The sequence below is a fragment of the Gopherus evgoodei genome, chromosome 2 (assembly GCF_007399415.2).
Source record: "Gopherus evgoodei ecotype Sinaloan lineage chromosome 2, rGopEvg1_v1.p, whole genome shotgun sequence".
Lineage (NCBI taxonomy): Eukaryota > Metazoa > Chordata > Testudines > Testudinidae > Gopherus > Gopherus evgoodei.
In genome coordinates this window covers 73,726,135-73,746,010 of record NC_044323.1, presented here as the reverse complement: position 1 = coordinate 73,746,010, position 19,876 = coordinate 73,726,135, and the positions used below count along the sequence as shown (strand labels likewise).

General features: G+C 38.7%; 2 protein-coding genes across 4 annotated transcripts in view; one reads left to right on the top strand and one right to left on the bottom strand.

Moving 5' to 3' along the window:
* Positions 1-1,806: 1,806 nt before the first annotated feature.
* On the top strand, positions 1,807-19,664 carry LOC115645824 (5-azacytidine-induced protein 2-like). 3 transcript variants are annotated; one of them, XR_003998830.1, is made up of 3 exons: positions 1,807-1,951; positions 7,029-7,872; positions 19,581-19,664. XR_003998830.1 is itself a non-coding variant. In XM_030550994.1 (2 exons), exons 1-2 carry the CDS (start codon positions 1,822-1,824, stop codon positions 7,433-7,435), a joined length of 537 nt encoding a protein of 178 aa, XP_030406854.1. In that variant the 5' UTR covers positions 1,807-1,821; the 3' UTR covers positions 7,436-7,885. The 3 variants fall into 3 exon arrangements, 2 of the variants coding, with proteins under 2 accessions (XP_030406854.1, XP_030406855.1); XM_030550994.1 differs by lacking the exon at positions 19,581-19,664 and having other exon boundaries at positions 7,029-7,885; XM_030550995.1 differs by lacking the exons at positions 1,807-1,951; positions 19,581-19,664 and adding an exon at positions 4,795-4,961 and having other exon boundaries at positions 7,029-7,885.
* The window catches only part of CMC1 (C-X9-C motif containing 1), a 90,107-nt gene continuing 87,518 nt past the window's right edge, over positions 17,288-19,876 (bottom strand). Inside the window, exon 4 of the mRNA XM_030550996.1 lies at positions 17,288-18,011. Within this exon, the coding sequence (XP_030406856.1) occupies positions 17,891-18,011 (121 nt within the window). The 3' untranslated portion in view covers positions 17,288-17,890. The remainder of the gene's footprint in view (positions 18,012-19,876) is intronic.

Sequence of the window (19,876 nt, the reverse complement as noted above, 5' to 3'; positions counted from 1 at the left end):
TTTTTTACAGTTTTTGTGTTGATAAAATTCATACCTACTAACATCACTGATACCCAACAATCTTAGAGCTAAAGTGAAAACGATTGTGCTATCACATCTGTAAAGCAATTTGAATGTGGATTCATAAATTTTATAATTCTGATTTTTGCACAATGGGGTCCCAGTCCGTGACTTACGACTCCTAGATGCTATGATAATACAAATAACAATTAATTCCCACAAATAAGTTTGCCTTGGGAGTATATTTACTGTTAAGTGGTATTTTTGGTCATATTCTGTTCTGAAAGAAAGTTATAAACAGTAATGGTGCAGCTTTCTTTCTGAGCAATTTGTGGTGATCCAAGGATTTTGTTAGAGCAGGAGTCTTAATTCAAAAAAGAGGAGAGAAAAAAAAAAAAAAAAAAGCTGGGGATTTTCTGTGGCCAGCAGTTGACTGACAAAATAGTAGTAGCCCAATGCCTCTACATCAAAGGTAACAGTGCATGCATATTTTTAAATAGTCCAGTAGGTCTTTCAAAACGGTAGTTGATACACAGTTGCTGTTCAGTATGTGTAGAAACATGAATGATGCTATCTAATTATTTCATTTGAAAGTACAAGGACAGGTTTTCAAAACAGGTTGGCTCTCCGCTGCTCTTCTTGTTGTCAATAGGAGCTGCAAGGTACTGAGCACTCTTAAAATAGTCTTCATGTACTTGCATAAACAGAGATTCTCTTGAAAATCTGGCCCCAGTTGTGGGTGTTAAGCATTTCTGAAAATGTGGTACATAGAATTATGTTCTGAAATAATGTGTTTCAGTGGGGCACGAAAGTGTACCTTCTTAGGCATTTATTAAATATCAGAAAAATACTCTGAAGACTGAATAATCTTCTTATTGCTTAGATTAATAAATAGCTCTTCATAATTCATATATTTTGCTTAGACATTCTCATAACTCTTTCTTGGCAAAATCTGACTTGCTGATTACCTGTTAAGTCGTCATGGATAATAACTGCCTTAAATAACAGGAATCTTTAGAGGACAAAACAGCTCTGCCCACCACATTTCTCCCCCCAACCCCTTTTCTGTCCATCACCAAAAATGAAAACTGGTTCTTGATAACTTACACTGTCTTGTCACATTCATTTAGACTCAACAGCATGAGACAGCCCAGTCAGACATAAAGCATTATTTTAATTTGGCCTGGGCATGTGTTTAGCAATTTGGGTATCGAGTACCTAATTAATCTAAAATCACTGTGGCAAGCTGAGTGGTGTGAAGACTAAAATACCAAGTTTGAAATATCAGATGCTTAGTTTTTGACTAATACTGTAGCTCCATTAACATGATCTGGAATATTGTGTTAGTTAGTGTGTGGCAGTTTGCTAAGTTACAAACAAAGCAATTCATATTTGATTTCTTTACCATGTCTATTTCATAGTATCCACTGTGTGTATTTGAAATATGCACTTAGAATATTTTTGAGGGTATAGGCTTTACATCAGGGTCATAACTTAATTTCAGATGTGAAACTAGCAGAGTATTCTTAATATTAATTTTTCATTTGGAGAGATTTGGAATTATTGTGTGTGTTCAGAGTTTTTTAAGTACTAGTATGCTCAGCATTAAGAGCCACATAATCTGATGGCCTCTACTTACTGGCTAAACCGTCCATTGGCAATGTCAGGTTGAAATGATTCTTCAGTAAAACTGAAAAGAAAATACACTCATTAAGCAAAACAGGCATTGTTCAGGGTTAATAATTTTTTTTGTAATTCTTAAGAACTGCAATAGAGTTGGGACAGCCAGTTGCAAGGGCTGAAGAAATTTAACTTTTTAAAATGTCTTTCAGTGAAAATGTGCAGCAAGCATACTGGGAACTGAAGAGGGAAATGTCTAACTTGCACCTGGTGACTGAAATGCAAGCTGAGGTTCTACGAAAACTGAAAACCCCAACTGCAATCAAGAAAGGCAAGTCCGTGTACAAGTACAAACCACTGATCCAAGCTATACCATTTTAAAGAGAAACTAACTATCATATCTTATCAGAATCTCATCAATTGAAGTTGATAAGCCAGAGTGTATTATAGTTCCAGCCTAACCATTTACTGCTTTGGCTTCTGTCTCATACTGGTCAGCTTCACACATAAAGGTGTTGCTGATGTGTTTTTTCTTCAGTACTGTATTCTGTTCCCCTTGTGGCTTTTTTCTCAGTCAAGTGTCGCTGATGTGTACAAGGCTGAGGTGTTAACTTTACTCATATTTGACCTTTTACCACAACTACTTCATATTTAAAAAAACACAAAACAAAGATTTCACTTTTCAAATGCAATCTCTTACTTTAACAGTATCAAATATAAAACATTTTGGTAGCATTTTAAAATTCAGGAACAGATTTTGAACTCTCCCTATAGCTATAATTTTTCTTACTAGTGATGAAAACATTCTGAAAACTTATCTCCCAGTGAAATAGAACTCCAGATGATGACATTTCCTGTAATTGAAATATTGATGCTGCAAAGCTGGTTTACCTCCTCCACCCTCTTAAAAACAATTGACAAAATTGGTCATTTCCATTGCTCTGGGGTTACTGCAGATTTTATACATTGCTGACTGAAATTATTTCAACTCTTGTATGCAACATTTCCTTCCAATGCAGGGGTTTTATGAAAGACCAATATTTGGCACTGTCACCTGTGATCTAATGACTGAAAGCTAAAGAAGAGAACAGGTTTCAGAGTAGCAGCCATGTTAGTCTGTATCTGCAAAAAGAACAGGCGTACTTGTGGCACCTTAGAGACTAACATTTATTTGAGCATAAGCTTTCGTGGGCTACAGCCCACTTCGTTGGATGCATAGAATGGAACGTATAGTGAGTATGTATGTATATATACATACAGAGAACATGAAAAGGTGGGCATTGAACAACCAAGTCTAAGAGGCTAATAAATTAAGATGAACTGTTGTCAGCAGAAGAAAAAAAACTTTTGTAGTGATAATCAAGATAGTTAAGACCGTTTAACTATCTTGATTATCACTACAAAAGTTTTTTTTCTTCTGCTGACAACAGTTCATCTTAATTAATTAGCCTCTTAGAGTTGGGTGTTTTGATGTTCTCTGTGTGTGTATATATCTCCTCACTATATGTTCCATTCTATGCACCCGAAGAAGTGGGCTGTAGCCCACGAAAGCTTATGCTCAAATAAATGTTAGTCTCTAAGGTGCCACAAGTACTCCAGTGTTTTTAAAGAAGAGAATGTTCAGTTAGTGAGTAGTAGCATCCCTATTTTTCACTGGGTAGGAAATTCCAAAATGTAGGTTATAAATAGGATAAGCGATAGTCACTTGTTTATAGTATGTTTGATGATTGGTGACTGATGGTGCACTTCTTTGATAAGATATAACAGGTTAGAGAGCTCAGATGGCAGACCCAAAAGGCTAAATATTAGAGGAACACTTCGCTAATACAGAATTGGATGACTCAAGGAATTGATAATGGGATTAACCTCTAGGGCATCAGTTTGACTTTGGTCCTGGTCTGTGACTGATGATTACTATCTGAGGTATTCTATTAAATGAGTTGGTAGCTTCAGTCCAGTTCCCACTGGATGCGTGTCTGTCTACATTGAAAAAGTACACTAGTGACACATTTAACATCCAGTTTCAGAGGAGAAATCAAGGATTGCTTGGACTCTGAATAATGCTCTAGTCCGAAGAAGTCTGTTCTGGTCAGGGTGTGTGATGGTAGTGTAAGGAAGTATGCATTTGCTGTGCTGTAGTGGTTCTGTGGCTGTTGTCCTTCTCTCATCTGCACAAGTGCTACCAATTCATTTCCCCACCAGAAAACTCATTGCAGCAGCATTTTCTGCAGTCAGTAGTGGAGTTATGCATCAAGGGATTTAGAAGGCGGCATCATAAATTGGTCTGTTGAGGTCTGGATTTTTGCAAGGCTTATTTTGAAGGTTTCTTTGCCCACAATCATTTATTGACACATGTAAGCATCTGGCTTTATTTCCTGTTGCAAGCTTCCAATCTTAAAGCTGGACTTGGCTTACTGATTCATCAATGTCTTGTATTAATGCAGTGCAGTTATGATGCACCTGTGTTGTTAACATGCAGAGTATAACCTTGATGGTCTTGGACTATTCATGGGAGAAAATCAGTTTGCCTACTAACTGTGTTCATGCAATCCTCATCTTCTAAACATGAATTGGCTTTTAGGGGTCATGATGATAAAAGAAACTTCTAGAATTAAGAGAGCAAATAGACAAACCTGATCCTCACTTTAACAAATGTTTCCAGATATTCCAGGCCCTTCTAAAATGATATCCTTGCATATTTTAGGGTTGACTTGAGTCACAAATTGGGCAAGTAAAGATGACTAGACTGTGAATTAATATAATGGAAAACCTGTGACAACAGCAAAGAATGTATTTGCTTTCTTTTACAAGGACCATTGTATTTTCAGAATGTTTCACACATGTAGAATAGTATGTTCCCAAGCAGGCACTTTGAGGAAAAGTTGCTGGTAGAATCTGGAATGTTTTTGGAAAAGTCATGAGTCAAGGTCTATTGAATTTTGTTCAAAAATTTTGGGCAGAAGTAGAATAAACTTCCTTTCCTTCCCATGGTGTTTTACTCTATTCTAAGTTCCATTTTGAGCACCTTGAAGTTTGTTCTATAACAGAAGTGAGGCTTTTTTTTCAGAAATCCTTTTACTTTTCAACACTGGTTCATACTCAGAGAAATCGAGAGGGTAAGCAATTTATAGAGCTCAAAATAATTGATGCGACACTTCAATCTTGCCAACAGAATGTCAGTTGCAACAGGTATATGGATTAATGGAATCCACATACAAGACACTGTTCACAAAAAGCAGCTCATCACTTCCTGAAGCATTTTGGAAATCTTTCAGTGTAATGGATGAAAAACAATGAGAAACTGGGCTGTTCTCTGATGCTTTGCAGTACCTTAACATATAGTAAGTAGAACATGAACAAATTTAAGATTGAAGCCTATATAATGCTGTAGCTTCTTACATGAATTGGGCATTATATAACTCTTAAATGTTGAGAGATCCACTGTAGGAAGCTATCTGAATTGACACACTTTTGCTGTTTGTGTTTAGAAGCAAAAATGTTCTTAAATAAGGAAGCTGCTATCTCAGAAAATTGACAAAGTTCATTCTTGTTTTGAGTTCTTGCTGGCTGATACAGTTGGTCAAATCTTGACTACAACCAGCTTTATACTGTTTACTATTCAGTTCTCTCACCGCCTCATAGGAAGGATGAAATGGAAGGTTTCTCTTTGCTGCTGTCACTTCGAATGCCCTCTGTCTGTGGAAACAAAAATTTTCCTCAGAATTTATCTCAATATTTCAGCCATTTGTTTCTGTCCTGAACTAGCTCCAGCCCACTGAGACTCAATCATCATAAAATGCATGGAGTTTTTTTGGATGCATTTTCTCATCCTTACAATTTCATCTACTTCTCAGTAGGCCATTTCCTTCAATGTGAGTATTCCTCTCCCTATGTGTGTGATAGATATAAAATATACACATGCTCATAAGCAAAATACAGCAAGCTCCTCAGGGATCACTTAGTACGACAAGGCACCAGTCCTGATTAGGCCTACCCACTGCTATAAAACAAACAGATAGTATATGTTGTGTATATGACTACTCAATAGTAGGACAAGGCTGCCTGAGTGGCCCTGTGTGCTTCTCTTGTCAAATAATCGTAGTCTTTTAGAGTGTAGAAACTTGGGATGTTAAAGTACTTTCACGTTGAACATCAGAAATACTGACCTTGAAATTTTTATTAAGTTATAACCCAGACTGTTGGTCACAGACAATAGGTTGCATTGTCCCACAATTTTTGAGATGAATAGCTATGCTACTAATAGCTTGGTTGTCAATAGAAGGTTCAGTTTAACTAGAAGTATCCAAGGAGTAATAATACAATTCCCTTCCTACACTTCTAACTGAATAGCACTTCACCTGCCCTAAAGCTTCTCCAATCCCAGTATTCACAGCATTTGGACTACAGTATGTGGTTGCTATTTGTCCTTGTACCTATGAATAGCTTACATCTCAAGCACTGCTTTTTATACCTATCAGCACAGATTGGGTGAGTCACAAATTTCTCAACTATATCTTCCGGATGTGACAACTGGCCATTGGAAAGTGCTTTTTACTGAAATTTGCTAATAGGTCACCATTTTTTCACTTTCCCTGGCAGGGTGATACTACATCCTGCTGAGAGGGCACTGACTCTTCTGTTTGTCCCTTATGAGCGTTGTGTTTGTAAACCAGAGTTTGTATTCTAGTTTCATAGCTATTGTAGGAAACTTAACTTGTAGTATCTAATTGACAATCCTCATTTACTAATCCTCATTAAATTTGTAGTGAAATGCTAAAGAGAAATAGAGGTGGTATGGGCAATTTAGCCCCGCCCACTCCTTGTCACATACTCGCCCAACATGTGGTCAGTCCCATTCCCACTTCTGGATAGTTGCTGCCTGTTTAAAACCTGGTCCTTGAACAGAGAAGCAGTAAGCTCCATGCCATCTCCCCACTATTGCTTCATGGACTGAGGATGAGTTCAGGACCTAGCAGCAGCAGGAGGCTGCTCATTCAGAGACAATGAAATAGATTCTTTGCAGGCAAGCAACATTCAGAGATTCCAAGGCCAGAAGGGACGGTTGTGAATCGTAGATCTTTCTGAGCCCAAGTAGATCATCCTGGTGCAGCACTCTATACTTGCCTTACCAAACTCCCAAAGATTCACCAGTCCCTCCTACATCTATGTGGGAACGAGTTGATTTGGTTTTTGAGATAGTGCTATTTTATTGAGTTATGGTGAAACTTGCAAAATATATTTGAATAAAATTTGTGTTAACTCGGATTAATGAGCACTTCGAAGCAGTATATGCGATCCATTAGCTGAAAAGTTGTCCTGTTACACTAGGCATATTTCTGAATGTATGTACACTATATCTTCTAGATACATAAATTAAGAATTACATTTTAGTTGTCTTCTCTCTTCAGCTTCTACTAGTGCACCAGTACAATGTGTTGAAGACGTGGAGAAGAACCTCACAAAGTTATATTTGACTTCTTCTGGGGCAGTCTACAAAAAACCCTCTCTTTCACAAAATGACAAACTTCTCTGCAATGCCATAGCTTCCCCTCTCCCAAGAGATGTAAAAATCCTGTCTGAACAGGCAAATCTCCAGTCATGGACAGATGAGAGACCCATCCCGATCGGCAGCACAATCTGTCATGAACAAAACTCGTATGGAAAGAGCTCTCTGGAAGATAATTCCTGGGTGTTCCCAAGCCCTCCAAAACCTAGCGAGACAATGTTTTGGGAAATGAAAAATAAATCATCTTTGTCCAACTACCCAATAGATTACCTGGATCAGTGTAATCAAAACTGCCTGCACAAGAGCTAAGTAGTTCCTGAGACAGACTGGGGCTGATTCTGAATAGGTACCTGAGTACTAGAATTTTTTAAAGAGAAAAATAGTTTAGCTGAAATGTGGAGATAACTACTTTTGTCTTGTTCCAAGATTGGGGGAGGACCTGATTACTCGTTGCTGTAAATCAGGACTAAATCAAAGGAGCTATACTCGTAATACAGGTGTAAGCAAATCAGAATCAGCCCCTAAATACTTGGTCCTCTTATACTGAACATGACACACACTTGCAAATATTACACAGACTGAATATTGAACTCTTGGACTAAATCAAAAAAATCCAGCTCTGCATTTCAGTTAGCTGTATGTCCATAACACTGCTCATAAAGGCATTTGGTATCCTGTGTTCGAAACTTCTTGAAAGCTGTGAGCTTACCTCTGACAGAAGTGTCTTTCAGATATTAAACTCTCAGGTAAAGAATGGAATTGGAATGTTGTTTTGACCCCCTCTGGTTTAGGATAGTCACTGGATTTATAATGTGTGATATATGTCAGGAAGAAATGGTGAGATTTATAAGGTTTTTTTCCAAAATCATGTTTATGTAACATGTATAAACCAATACTGCTAGGATACACTGTTCAGACAGCACCTTTTCTTTGGCCTTACAGTAAGTATTTAAAGATCATAAATAGATGCTGCCGAAAGCTGAAATTCACGGACATAGTTTTTATTTGTCTCCACTGACAAAGGAAATTAATTGCATTCTACGCACACTGGTGCCTGTTATAGAATCACCCTAACCAAAATGCAATGATCTTTGTGTGCCTCATTTGTGTATCACCACAATCTTCACTTTAACTGTATCGTTTCTAAGGCCACCAATATTTTTTTTGTCACAAGAACAGAAGCCTTAACTTGAGCAGCTCGGCTGTTAAGTATTAGTGTTCGAAATACACAACTGTGCCATATTGATGGGGTTTTTCTTCTGTTTTGTAGAAAACTAAAGTGTTTCAAATTATGAATTTGCCAACTTTATACAGTTGTGTCCATATACTGATGTATGTGGTTAAGTGGTATAAAGACCAATTTCTCTTTAAACCAAGGAAGCTTCTAGGCCAGAGGTTCTCGAACTTCTGTATTGGTGACCCCTTTCACACAGCAAGCCTCCGAATCAGACCCCCCCCCCCATAAATTAAAAACACTTTTTTTATATTTAACACTCTCTTATAAATGCTGGAGGCAAACTGGGGCTTGGGCTGAAGGCTGACAGCTCATGACCCCCTGGGGGGTCATGACACCCAGTTTGAGAACCACTGTTCTAGGCATTTAAGTCTTGCTCTTTGGGAGAGCAGTTTTAGAACTATTTGGCTTCATACACCAGGTTTAAAGTGAAATGGTTGAAATGTACAATACTTACAAGGAAAATCATCCATTGGGTATTCATATTCTCAGTGAATATAAAGTTTAATTGGAAGTAAAATGATTAGTACTGGTAATTATTCTCTGTATACAGGGAACAAGCATCCAAATTCACTGGTCTACCTTAAGGTCAATGTAAAGAAAAAATGGATTTCACAACAGTTAAGCAGTAAAATATATATTAAAAAAAAAGCTAGTAACTTCTGTAGGAAAGTTATGACTGTAATGCATCCATATCAGTGATGTACTTTAAAAGTGTGATGAAATGTGGGCACTACGTGACTTATGTGGGTCCACTCACTCCTCCCCCCCCCCGCCCATGCATTCAGTACTTCATATGATAGCCATCTCCTTCTTATGTACTGGACTTTTGTCTATCTTGAAGTCAAAAGAATGTCTTTGATACCATCTATTTGATTAGCAAACAGCATACATAAATAATATGCCTACCTTTCATTAGATATGTTTTTATCTTTCTGTTATCTTGCTCACGTATACTGGTTTGTCTGTGATTAATGGAAATAGTGTCAGATGTTGGAATTTATTCTGACCAATGAACATGGCTGACTCAAGTGAGTACAAGCTCTTGCAAAGTAATAGAACAAACCCCAATATGCATAAAACAAATCCAAGTCACTAGGCTTTAGCTGATAGAACCAACTACCTGTGTAATAACAAAGCAGCAGAAACTATTTCTCATGTGGCTGCACTATATTGTATCTAGTTCTAATGTAATTTACTGGGTTTACTCCCTTGGTTACAAAGATTTTTGGTAAGTTTAATGTATTCAACAGCCATCAACCTGATTAACAGTTAGAATTATGCAAGGAAGGAATCCTGTTTAAAATTTTAAATAAATTTTTATTTTTGTTTGAAATGGGCTTCACTTATAAATCTCTATGGGCTTTGGCAAGCATAGTGTTTCCTTTGTTGTTGTTCTCTAAATTCCTTATTTTTAGGTTGTGTGCAAAACAGGGAAGAATTTGAATCTGAGCACAGATCAGTGAAAATATAAAAGATTAAATTCAAGGTCCCTTCTTAGCCCTTAGGAGAAGTGTACACCTCCACAGATTGTTCTGACATGTGGAGGAGGAGTATTCTCCTCCTGGGCACATGAAAATAGATTCTCCCTTTCCTCTTCCAATAGTGCCCCTTTCCAATCTTGTCCTACTCTTCACCTTTTTGTAAACAGCTAGGCTGCACTTCAGCATGAAGCCGCTCTGTTATCTGTGCAAGGAAGTCCCTGGGCCTAGGCCTCTGCTACAGGTATGTGCTGAGGAAGGAAAGGCAGCACTAGGTGAGGGGGACTGCTAGATTCTGACAGATGAGACAAGGTGGAGCTTGCTGTAGGCTGGAGTTGCAGTCCACTAATAGCAACAAGCAGCTCTACCATAACCCTTGAAAAGAGAAGCTCTGGGTTTGGAGTCATTTGGGAACTGGCCAGTTTCTGAGGTGGGGAGGCATTTGTTGGGCTAAAGTCTACAATCAAATCTTGATTAAAAAGAGCAATTTAAATCATGCTTTTTGTGGCTTGTAAGAATTTTTCCATTTTCAAAATCAAAGGTTCTTATTGCACATGCTCATAAATTGCATGCTAATACCATCACAAAGGGTAAAGAATGGCTGTAGGGTTTATTTTTTTTGAGGGGGGGGGTTGTATAAGAAATCAAAATTCAGTCCAGTTGATCAATGTGTAAGTGGGGGTAGAAAGCAAAAATCCCCACAACACACAAGTAAAAATTTCCTCTGAAACTGGGTAAATTGTATAAATTAAACACTTTTTGAAAAATCAAATTGTTAAATTTCATGACCCATGTGAACTGGTCACTGCTGTGACTCGCAGCCCTATTCATCTTTGATGGAAGTAGTATGAAAATGTTACAGAATATTGAACTTTTCTTGGAAAGACATGGTTAGAATTCTTAGTCCTAAACACGGTTTGTTGCTTTTCATATCAAGTGAACATAAAGCAAGTTGACTGCATATTAAGTATCTGGAAAGTCGCTTATTTCCCAGGTATTTTTTACTAATTGTTAACACTGGCATTGTATAAACTTAGAGGCACTGTCTATTTTAAATTCAAAAGGTAGTAACAGTTTCAGGAACTTTATGTCCTGAGTCTACTGACTGTGGTTTTCTCCTCCCTTGTTGCTGTGGGAAATATCCAGGCCAAGGAGGGACGAGAAGTGAAGCCCCAAAACTAGCTTCCTCTAACGGGTTGCCAAATGTATAAAGTGAACAGATTTTTTTTCATTTCTTCTAGTTACAATAAGCTTGGTAGTGGGTTGCAATGACAGTATATTTTTTTTTTAAAAGTCCCTTTACGTTGATTGTCCCTTTTTGTTTTCAATTTATAGTACAAATACAAATTAAAATCGTACTTTTTCCCCATAAATGTAAAGTAAGGAACAGTCTTCTTCCAAATGCTGATCAATGTCTGTGGGAAGGTTTTACGCAGCTTTAACACTACTGCTCTGCTGTAGATCTAGTATATTTAGCTATGGAGTGAAACACCTGCTAAGTTGATTAGGGATTTGGGGCAAGAAAGATGTGGATCATGTGCTTAAAAAAAAAAAAAAACTCTTCAGCTGAGGGGCAGTATTTTTTGATAAATACAACTGTTTGTGTTGCTCAGACCAGCCAAATTTGGAAGGTAAACATGTCTGTGTAAACTGAAATGTGAGTGAAAGTTACAATTAAGGGGATGGAAGAAATAAGGTGCAACTTACCTGGGGTGGCGGAGTAAGCAAGCCTGGGGCCCCTTTAAGCTGAGGAGGAAACATGATTTTTATATACCTTCCCCTGACACACTGGAGTGTGCTTGGCTCATCTTTGACTTGCAAGGCAGAAAGAATGGAAGTGTCTTCAAAACAGGAACTATGAGGGGGAAAAAAGCCCAGGAGGGCTATGGCATTGCTCCCTGCTTCCATTGGAGGTTGGCAATCTCTGGAGGGGAGGGGAGAAAGGAGGCATCTATTTCAATCTGTCTTCTTGAATGACATGTTTTTTGCTTCCTTACTTCCTGGTAGGCGGGGATTCACCGCTGAGCGAGTGTAGGAAGAGGGGATGCTAGACAAAAACCATTTCAGCCTTAATGTTTAAACATTTCAATATGTTCATCTTCCATTAAAACTTAACCAAGTCAGATTTCTCCCAAACAGTTGTGTTAAACAATCTTAAATAATGGAAGGGGCTGTACAGGGGCAGGAACTATACTGCCACACAAAGTCTGAGACTGGCTGTTGTGCCTGTTAATTCCTTCCTGGGCCAGCAGGAACTGAGCAGGTTGTAAAGATACTAATGGGGGATGAAAGGCAGAAGCACTTATGAAATAACTGGAGTCCCACCTTAACAGCTAATGCTGGGAGTAGCACCATGGCCAATGTAGTGGGAAAAACTTGGGGGAAACTTTCACAGGCAAAAATTAACTGTGCCAGCCCTACTTACTCCTCAAGCAGTCCTAAAAGGATTTCAACCTAAGCCCCCACTGCATTGGAGGCTTGCATCTCTCTGCTATAAGTGCTCAAAACAGCTTCTTGACACGGCTGGTGTGGTGGTTACCTCTTATTTTTAGATAGCACTGTGACATCTTAAGCGAAGTTTTCTAAGTGAAATTAACATGTTGAAAAAGTGTACAACTAAATCTTCCATGGTGAAGGGGGAAACCTGAATCTCTCCAACACTTTTATCCAGAACTTGAGACAGGGTAAGAAAGATGGATATGGCTGCATGTCATTTCAGTCCTGTACAGGAGACATTCTGTGGCCTACTGCAGCGATGTAGGCAAAAGAAAGTAAACTACAAAACCAGTTCCTTCTCTAATGTGAGTCAGCATAATTCCATTGATTGTACTGCTGTTATTCTGCTGGTATTAGTGGTTCTGACCCACATAACTACAGCGTAGCAATGACCTATCTCTATTCAATCACTACCACCTGGTTGCAGCACCTACAATGTTAAAAATTGAAGGCTTCAAACTCCTCATGAGGCCAATTTTTGGATAGTGGCCCTGATTCTGCTCTCTCAGTGCTTTAGGACCCTTAAGTTGACGTACTCCAGACTTGCTGATTTCATACAGATCAATGTATTAGTCTCCATTTTAATGCTTTATATTCAGACTCCATTGTGTCTTTCAACTTAGCTGCTATCTTTTCAAAACACTAAGGATTTACCTGCCTGAATTCCACTTTTGCCTGTTTGTTAGAATTGAGAGTACCAAGAGCCAAGTTCAATATCTAGGGGTTTCTCCAACAATACAACCCAAAAGAAGCTCAAGTCCTCATCCAGTAACCTAGGACAATTACAGATCACTCCATGGGCACCACTAAGAGGCAGTACTTCCCCTCTCAGAAATACAGAATGTGAATGTAGAAAAGAAACTTTTATTAAAAGGAGGGAAGTAACCTGGCTTTAAGTTGAGCAAACATCACCACAAACATAGTTCATAAACCATCAGCAAAAGACCCCCCTCAAATAAGTTGGGTAGGGTCCTTTTCAGTCAGGTTCTTAAGGCCAGCAACCAAAAGTCTCTTTCATGTGCCCTTCCTGTCTCTGCACCCTACTCCCAGTTGTCCTTGGTCAGTGCAGACCCAGAGTCCAGAGGTACATCCACAGAGTTCACCTTCTGCCCTGGTTGGAGGTAGGGTAAGAAGGCACTTCACTTGCTCACGGCCCTGCCAGCTGATCAGCACTCTGCTCCTCTTCACTGGCAGCCCTGCCACTGGATCTCCATGCCACCCTGCCAAACACATACTAATCTGCTGGGATGTCTTCAGGTCCCACCACTTAACACAGCTCTGTGATTTCAGCTGGCAGTAGGGGGAGCCTCACTGCTGGTACATACTGGGCAGTCTCTTGCATTAGACACACTGTCCAAAAACAGGTCTAACATTTAGACCTAGGTATCAGTGATTTCAGCTTTGTGATGTGTATCAAGACTCTCAATTGAGTCTAAATTAGCTGTTATTACACAGTGGAGGGAGAAAGGGTCAAATTGTGTCTGAGGCCTGTTAGGCAGAGCCCACCCTCTCTCAACTCATTGGGCTTTGGAACCTCTACCTAGCAAGTAAGTGAGGGTGAGTCCCTCAATCAGGATATATACCAAGTACAGTTCTGCTGCCCTTGATTCACACAACAAGGATAACAACTCTTTATTACTCCTGTCCTAATAACAAGGAGACTGAGGATCCAACACCAGCCAAAAGTGATCATTTGGACAAGCAATCTCATCATGCTGAGCCCCTAGGCAGGGTAGGTGTGCCCATGTAAACAAGATCACTACATGTCAGGGGAGGGCTCATTTAGACTCTGCTTACACAATCTTTTTAGCAGATGCTATGTTGTTTTTCCTAGAGCATTTACATGGCAGCTCCCACTATGTTTAAGATTCTGAAACTTTTCAGGACAGCTGACTTAAAATGCACCAGCCTCCCCGCATTCCTGAACAACTTCTGACAAGGATAAAACCTGCCTTATCCTTAAAAGATGTAAGGTGCCAATAAGACTATTCCCAATGTCACCACTAACATGCAATTTACAAGCACTGGTAATACTACAGATGTCACATTTTTATACTGATTAAAATCTAAAGTTGTTTCCTGTTAACTGCAGAAGGAAGGGCAGTGACTGAAACAATACTAAACTTGCTGATGGGAGTTTGACCCTCTTTCATAAAAGACAGCTACGTTAGTGGATAAAGTGACATGATTTCTATGAGCGGCTATATAAAATATATTCCGGTACACAAAAAACAATACATTAAAAGAACATTAAGGTTGCAAAGTGCCCAAAACTTAGCAGATGCCTAAGTTAAAGCACTGCACTGGAACAGAACCCAGCTGGCATCCCATCCTGGACACTAAATGAAGCAAGGGTCTAGTGGTTGACAGGGCAGTCAAGCCAAGGTTTGGAACAATCAGTATAGTTCACTCAGTGAGATTTGGGCTTGCCAGCATAGAAACAATGCAAGTGCCAGCTCTGCCAGCAGCGAGCTTGGACAACCTTTCAGGTTCCATATCTGTAAAACAGAAGGAGAATGGTACACATAGGAGTGGAAAGGCTTGTTGCATCTAAACCATGGACTGCACAGAATTAAAACTAGTGAATGGAAGGTCATCTTTTGGCCTTCAGCTTGGGATATCTTCTCCTAGGCTGCAGGAGAAAGTCTTGCTACTAGTGTGTCTGTGTCCCCCTGAAGGTCCAGCTCCTACTATGGAGGAGGCTGAGTGGGGCCTGGGAGCATGCCCAGGGCACCTGGTTAGTAGAACTCCTGTGCATTTGGTGACTGATGAGGCTAAGTCTCACAGGCCTTGAAAGAATGATCAAGAGTCAATTGCTGGAGACTAGCAGCAAGCCTCTGAAGACCTCATTGAACATGTGCAAATGGTAATTTTCAGCAGCTTATAACTGGCCCAAATCTTGATAGATTTTCAGAGGGACAGTAAAAAGCATCTGTTCTCAGGCCATCCTACTGCTAAACTTAAAATTCCTTCTCCAATGGAATGGTTGGAATTAACACTGGAAAAAAACTCCTCTCCCTGTCCTCAGAAATGGCTTGTCGTCTTTTGCTGAAACTTCCCCAAAAGATCTGCTTGTGGCAGACAGCAAATGTAGAAAACCTTAGCATATAGTTAACTTGGCAACTGAAAATAGAGTGTTAAAATAGAAAAAGTGATAGAGCTGGCAGTGACACCTATTAAGTATTGCCTATCTGCAGATGTTCTCAGGCTTCCCAGTTCATTAGGGTACACCTACACCCCATTGATTTGAGTAAGCTCAATGCCACTGAGACAAAAGGGTGGTGTCCTTGATTATTCAGGTAATAGGCATAGACTTCAGAAGGATAGGACTGTAATTTCTGCAGATAATTTAAGATATTCACATTTCCAAATTTCAAGGACACACATCACCAAGCAGACTTTCCATTTCAATAATTCAGGAGCAATTGTGGTGATAAAAAGGTACTGACAGGCAACAATTAAATACAAAAATCACTGAACAAATCCCTTCAGTGGGGGAAAAGCAGTAGAAGCTTCCCTGAGCCTTGCGTACTCAAGTAATTTGTTCATCTGAAACGTACTTACTGGTTTTAACAGTGCATGCAAGTCGCCTGCTGTAAGAAATATATTCTCTTCAAAATAAAGTTACAAGCAAATTATTTACAGGACAGACAAACTCCCTAAAACTTAGCAACCCCCAAACTGCCCTTTAATGCTTTGACAGGACACTACAGTTTCAAGTTTTATCTTTTTAACTAACACACCTGTGTAGGGTTTTTTTTCCCTTCTTGGATTTTTCAGATTCAGTAATCCAAGTGTAAAACAGCATTTTAAAGAAACAGCTTCTTTCAAACAGTAAGCAAAGACAGAAAATGCTATATAACATCTAGAAACAATTCTGGCTTTGTCTATCACTTTCATTTCCTTGGTTTCTTACTAGGCCTTTGCCGTTTTGTTTCGTATACACATGTTGTTTGGTTGCTTAGTTACAACCATCCACAATAATTTCGCAAGTGCAGCAACTCAATTCTATTATGTAAACTAGGTTTTTAATGATATAAGCATTATCACTTCTTTTGAAACAGGAAGGTAGAGGAGGAATGATACTAAACTAACTGTAGCTGTTTTACACGTCAGTAAGCACCCTCTCCCCTTCAAAAGACAGAAGTGCTCTTGGTCTTGATCTAAATTTTTCTGAGGCCAACTTCAAATTGTGGCAGCCATTTTCTTATTCTATAAAGCAGTATCTTGGTCTGCTAACACTTTCTCTTTCAGCCGTAGATGCTGAGTTTAAAAATGAATGAAATGGAGTAACACTGCCTGGGAGGAAGAGACTGATTACCAGTCTCCGCCCTCTACTGTCTGGACCAATCATTCCATCATGAAAACTTCAAAATAAACCCTACTGCCTGTTGTTTGCTATTTCTTACCTCCTAGCACTATCTTGTTTGGGGCATGGTCTGCTTTTTCTTTAAGTGATGGTTAAAATTCCCATGACACTTCGTGCCTTGTTTCTCTTCTGGAGACTTCTTTAGCATAGTATGTTCTTGTTTCTTTTCCTCTCTTCCCATAAGCCTTTTCTCACAATCCAGCTTTCACTAAAAAGAAACCTTACACTGAGAGTACCTTTTCCTTAAACTATGCTCCTGGCAGTGTCTCGGCTGCATTCTGTCTCTGAAAGAGATTTCCTTAAGATGTGAGCTTCCTAAGCAGAAAAAAACTACTCTAAAGTAATGAGTAATGGGGCAGTAGCCCGAGCTATAGAATTGGGCAGAAGGGACTGTAATGAAGATTGAGATAGCATGTTCTCAGGAACAGAAAGTTACCAGTGTTCTGTGCAGGCCTGACTAAACCTTTAGTTATTATATTACATAGTCCTTTTAATGATACAGTAGTAAACTATATCATCATCACACTTTAGCTGAGTAATAAGAAACAAAAACATTAAAATCATTTGATCAGAGTTAAATTAGTCATAAGTAAAATTTTAAAAATATCGTGTTTGAACAATTCCTGATAGGGCACTTTTCCCAAGATAAGTACAGAATATTTTTTCAAGCCTAACTGGTTCACACATACACAGTGTTGTACAGCAGCTGTAACAATGTTAAATGAGAAAGCAAAGGCACACCTTAAATTGTTCTTTTACATAGATAGTAGCTGGAATTTATTACCCTGGGTAAACAGAAGCAAAATGTCTTCCTGATTACAAAAAAAATCTAAATTCTACAGAGAGGAATATTAGTGGAGGGAGGGTAAGTCAGGAGAATGTTCAGTAAGAATGGATTGGTCTAACAACTTTTTACTCAAAATATACTACACAACAGAGTTCCTCAAACCCTTGGAGCTGGTCAAAAATATATCCTATTTATTTTGGATTCATTCATAAAAGAGTTTATTCCTAATACACAAAATACAACATGAGATACAGTTATTTCAATTAAATCCTGCCTCAGACAAATTTATTTTTTTTAAACAAAATTGAGTCTGCTTATTCAATTAACTTACTTATTCCATCAAATCAACGTATGTTGATAACTGAAGTAAATTTCCAAACTTCATTTTAGGATATAGCTACATGCTTGTAGGAAGCTTCTGTTGTCTTTGTTTAGCAGGAATTCCAGTAGCTCTGAATTCTTCCCTTTGCTTCAAGTATTCGATTTTGCATTCTTCATAAAAGGCTGGATCATTATAGCTACAAGAAAAACAAACAATATTGTGACTTCTACCTTAGTCAAAAAAGTTAACATTTGCAGAACTGAGATGCTACCTGCAGCATTAATAACTCTTTACGTTTTGAGTTTAATGACCATACATAAGTTGATTTTGAATTTGCCTCTTTCCAATAGCACTTAGCTTAAATTTGCATGTCCGTCTCCTCCCCAACACTGCCTTCTGCTAGAGGGTATGTTGTTTTCAGACCTGAAGTAGGCCACTATGGCTGAAGGACAAAGCCGAGTAACTACTTCTGATATCACAATCCCACTAACCACTGCATTTTTCCTGGATACCAGCTGCTATTTTCTCAACATTTATAGTTGTACAGTTGCTTATCTTAAAATTAAACCACTTTGAGAACTTGTGTTCCATGGAACAATATACTTATTTGTAATAGGAGCAGAACACAAATACCTTTTTACTCAAAAGTAGGATTTGTGATTCATGTATACAATCTATTGCTAATAACCTAATCACTACATATTAAAAATGGTTTAATTAAAAAACGACAACTGCAGATCATTTAATCAGGGGGTAGGCTTCTCAATAAAGGGGTGTTAGTGCAAAATAAGCTAGGGTCTGCATTCAAAATGCAACAGATGTTTTGCACTAGTGGATATTTACTGCACATGAAGACACTTTGTGTGGTTTGTTTTGGAAGTGGATTTAAGCTAAACTGCACAAAGGTACCCTTGGTGCAGAACTGCTAGTGGGGGCTATTTCCCCTTGTCAACAAGCCCTTTATATCTGCAGGAATACACGATTTGTGCCTTTTTTTCAACTACGGGCTTGTCTACTGGAGAGTGGATTTCTAAAGTGCACAGTAATTGGTCAATGTAGACCAATGTGGTGTGCTTTAACATAGTGCTATTTCAAGCAGTATCGTATTAAAGCCCAAAAGGGAACCTTTAGTGTGCATTAGCAGGGTCTACACTGACCAGCTAATGTGCAACACTTCAGTGTGCTTTAGAAATCATATCCCTGAAGAGCACATTACCCCATTATGTAGACAAACTTTAAGTAACCAAACCTGCCCTGTTATGGTGAAGGGCACAGTGTGTTTGGTCCTGTACAAATAAGATAGGGCCCATAAACAGCAGATTTAACTAACTTTTTCAATTTACCTTCATTTAATTTTTTAGAAATACCACTTATGATTTAGCAATAATCTGAATTTCATATTTGTTCTATACTGGTTCCTGCTGTAGCACATCTGCTATACACCCAGTACTCAGATCTCAGTTCTCCACAGTGTGCTGCAGAGACCCCAGGAAATGAAGTGCTTATACAGATATATATATATATACACACACCTCTGAAGGCAGCTGTCAACATTTATTTTATACAACTTCCACAAGGAAGTCCACAATTAACATACAGATTAATATTTACAGTAATGCAAGCTTCCACTACATAAACTTGTGCCTGGCAACACATACCTTTGATATAAAGTTGTTATAAAATAGTGCTGACTGTTCTGAACACCAACAGAGTAATTGCTACAGTTCCTGGTAAGGATGTTTATGTATTTTTTTTTCCCCTTCAGTTTCAGACTTTCGGCCCTAGAGTGACATAATTAATCTTCAAAACAGCTTGGCTGCAGATACTGACACCTAATAGAGTACAAGAGAGAGACTAAAGAAATGTCCAGAGTCATTGATCACATTCATTGGACAAACAAGAGCTTCAAAAGAAGGCTCAGTACAGGTCTCTTTGACACCATGGTAGAATATTAGTATCTACCAGCACTTTGCCTAAAACAGTGCTACCACCAACAGAGCTGCAGCAGTGTTCACAACTTTGGGGAATTTTTCAGAAAAAATGCTAGTGTAAAAGATGCCT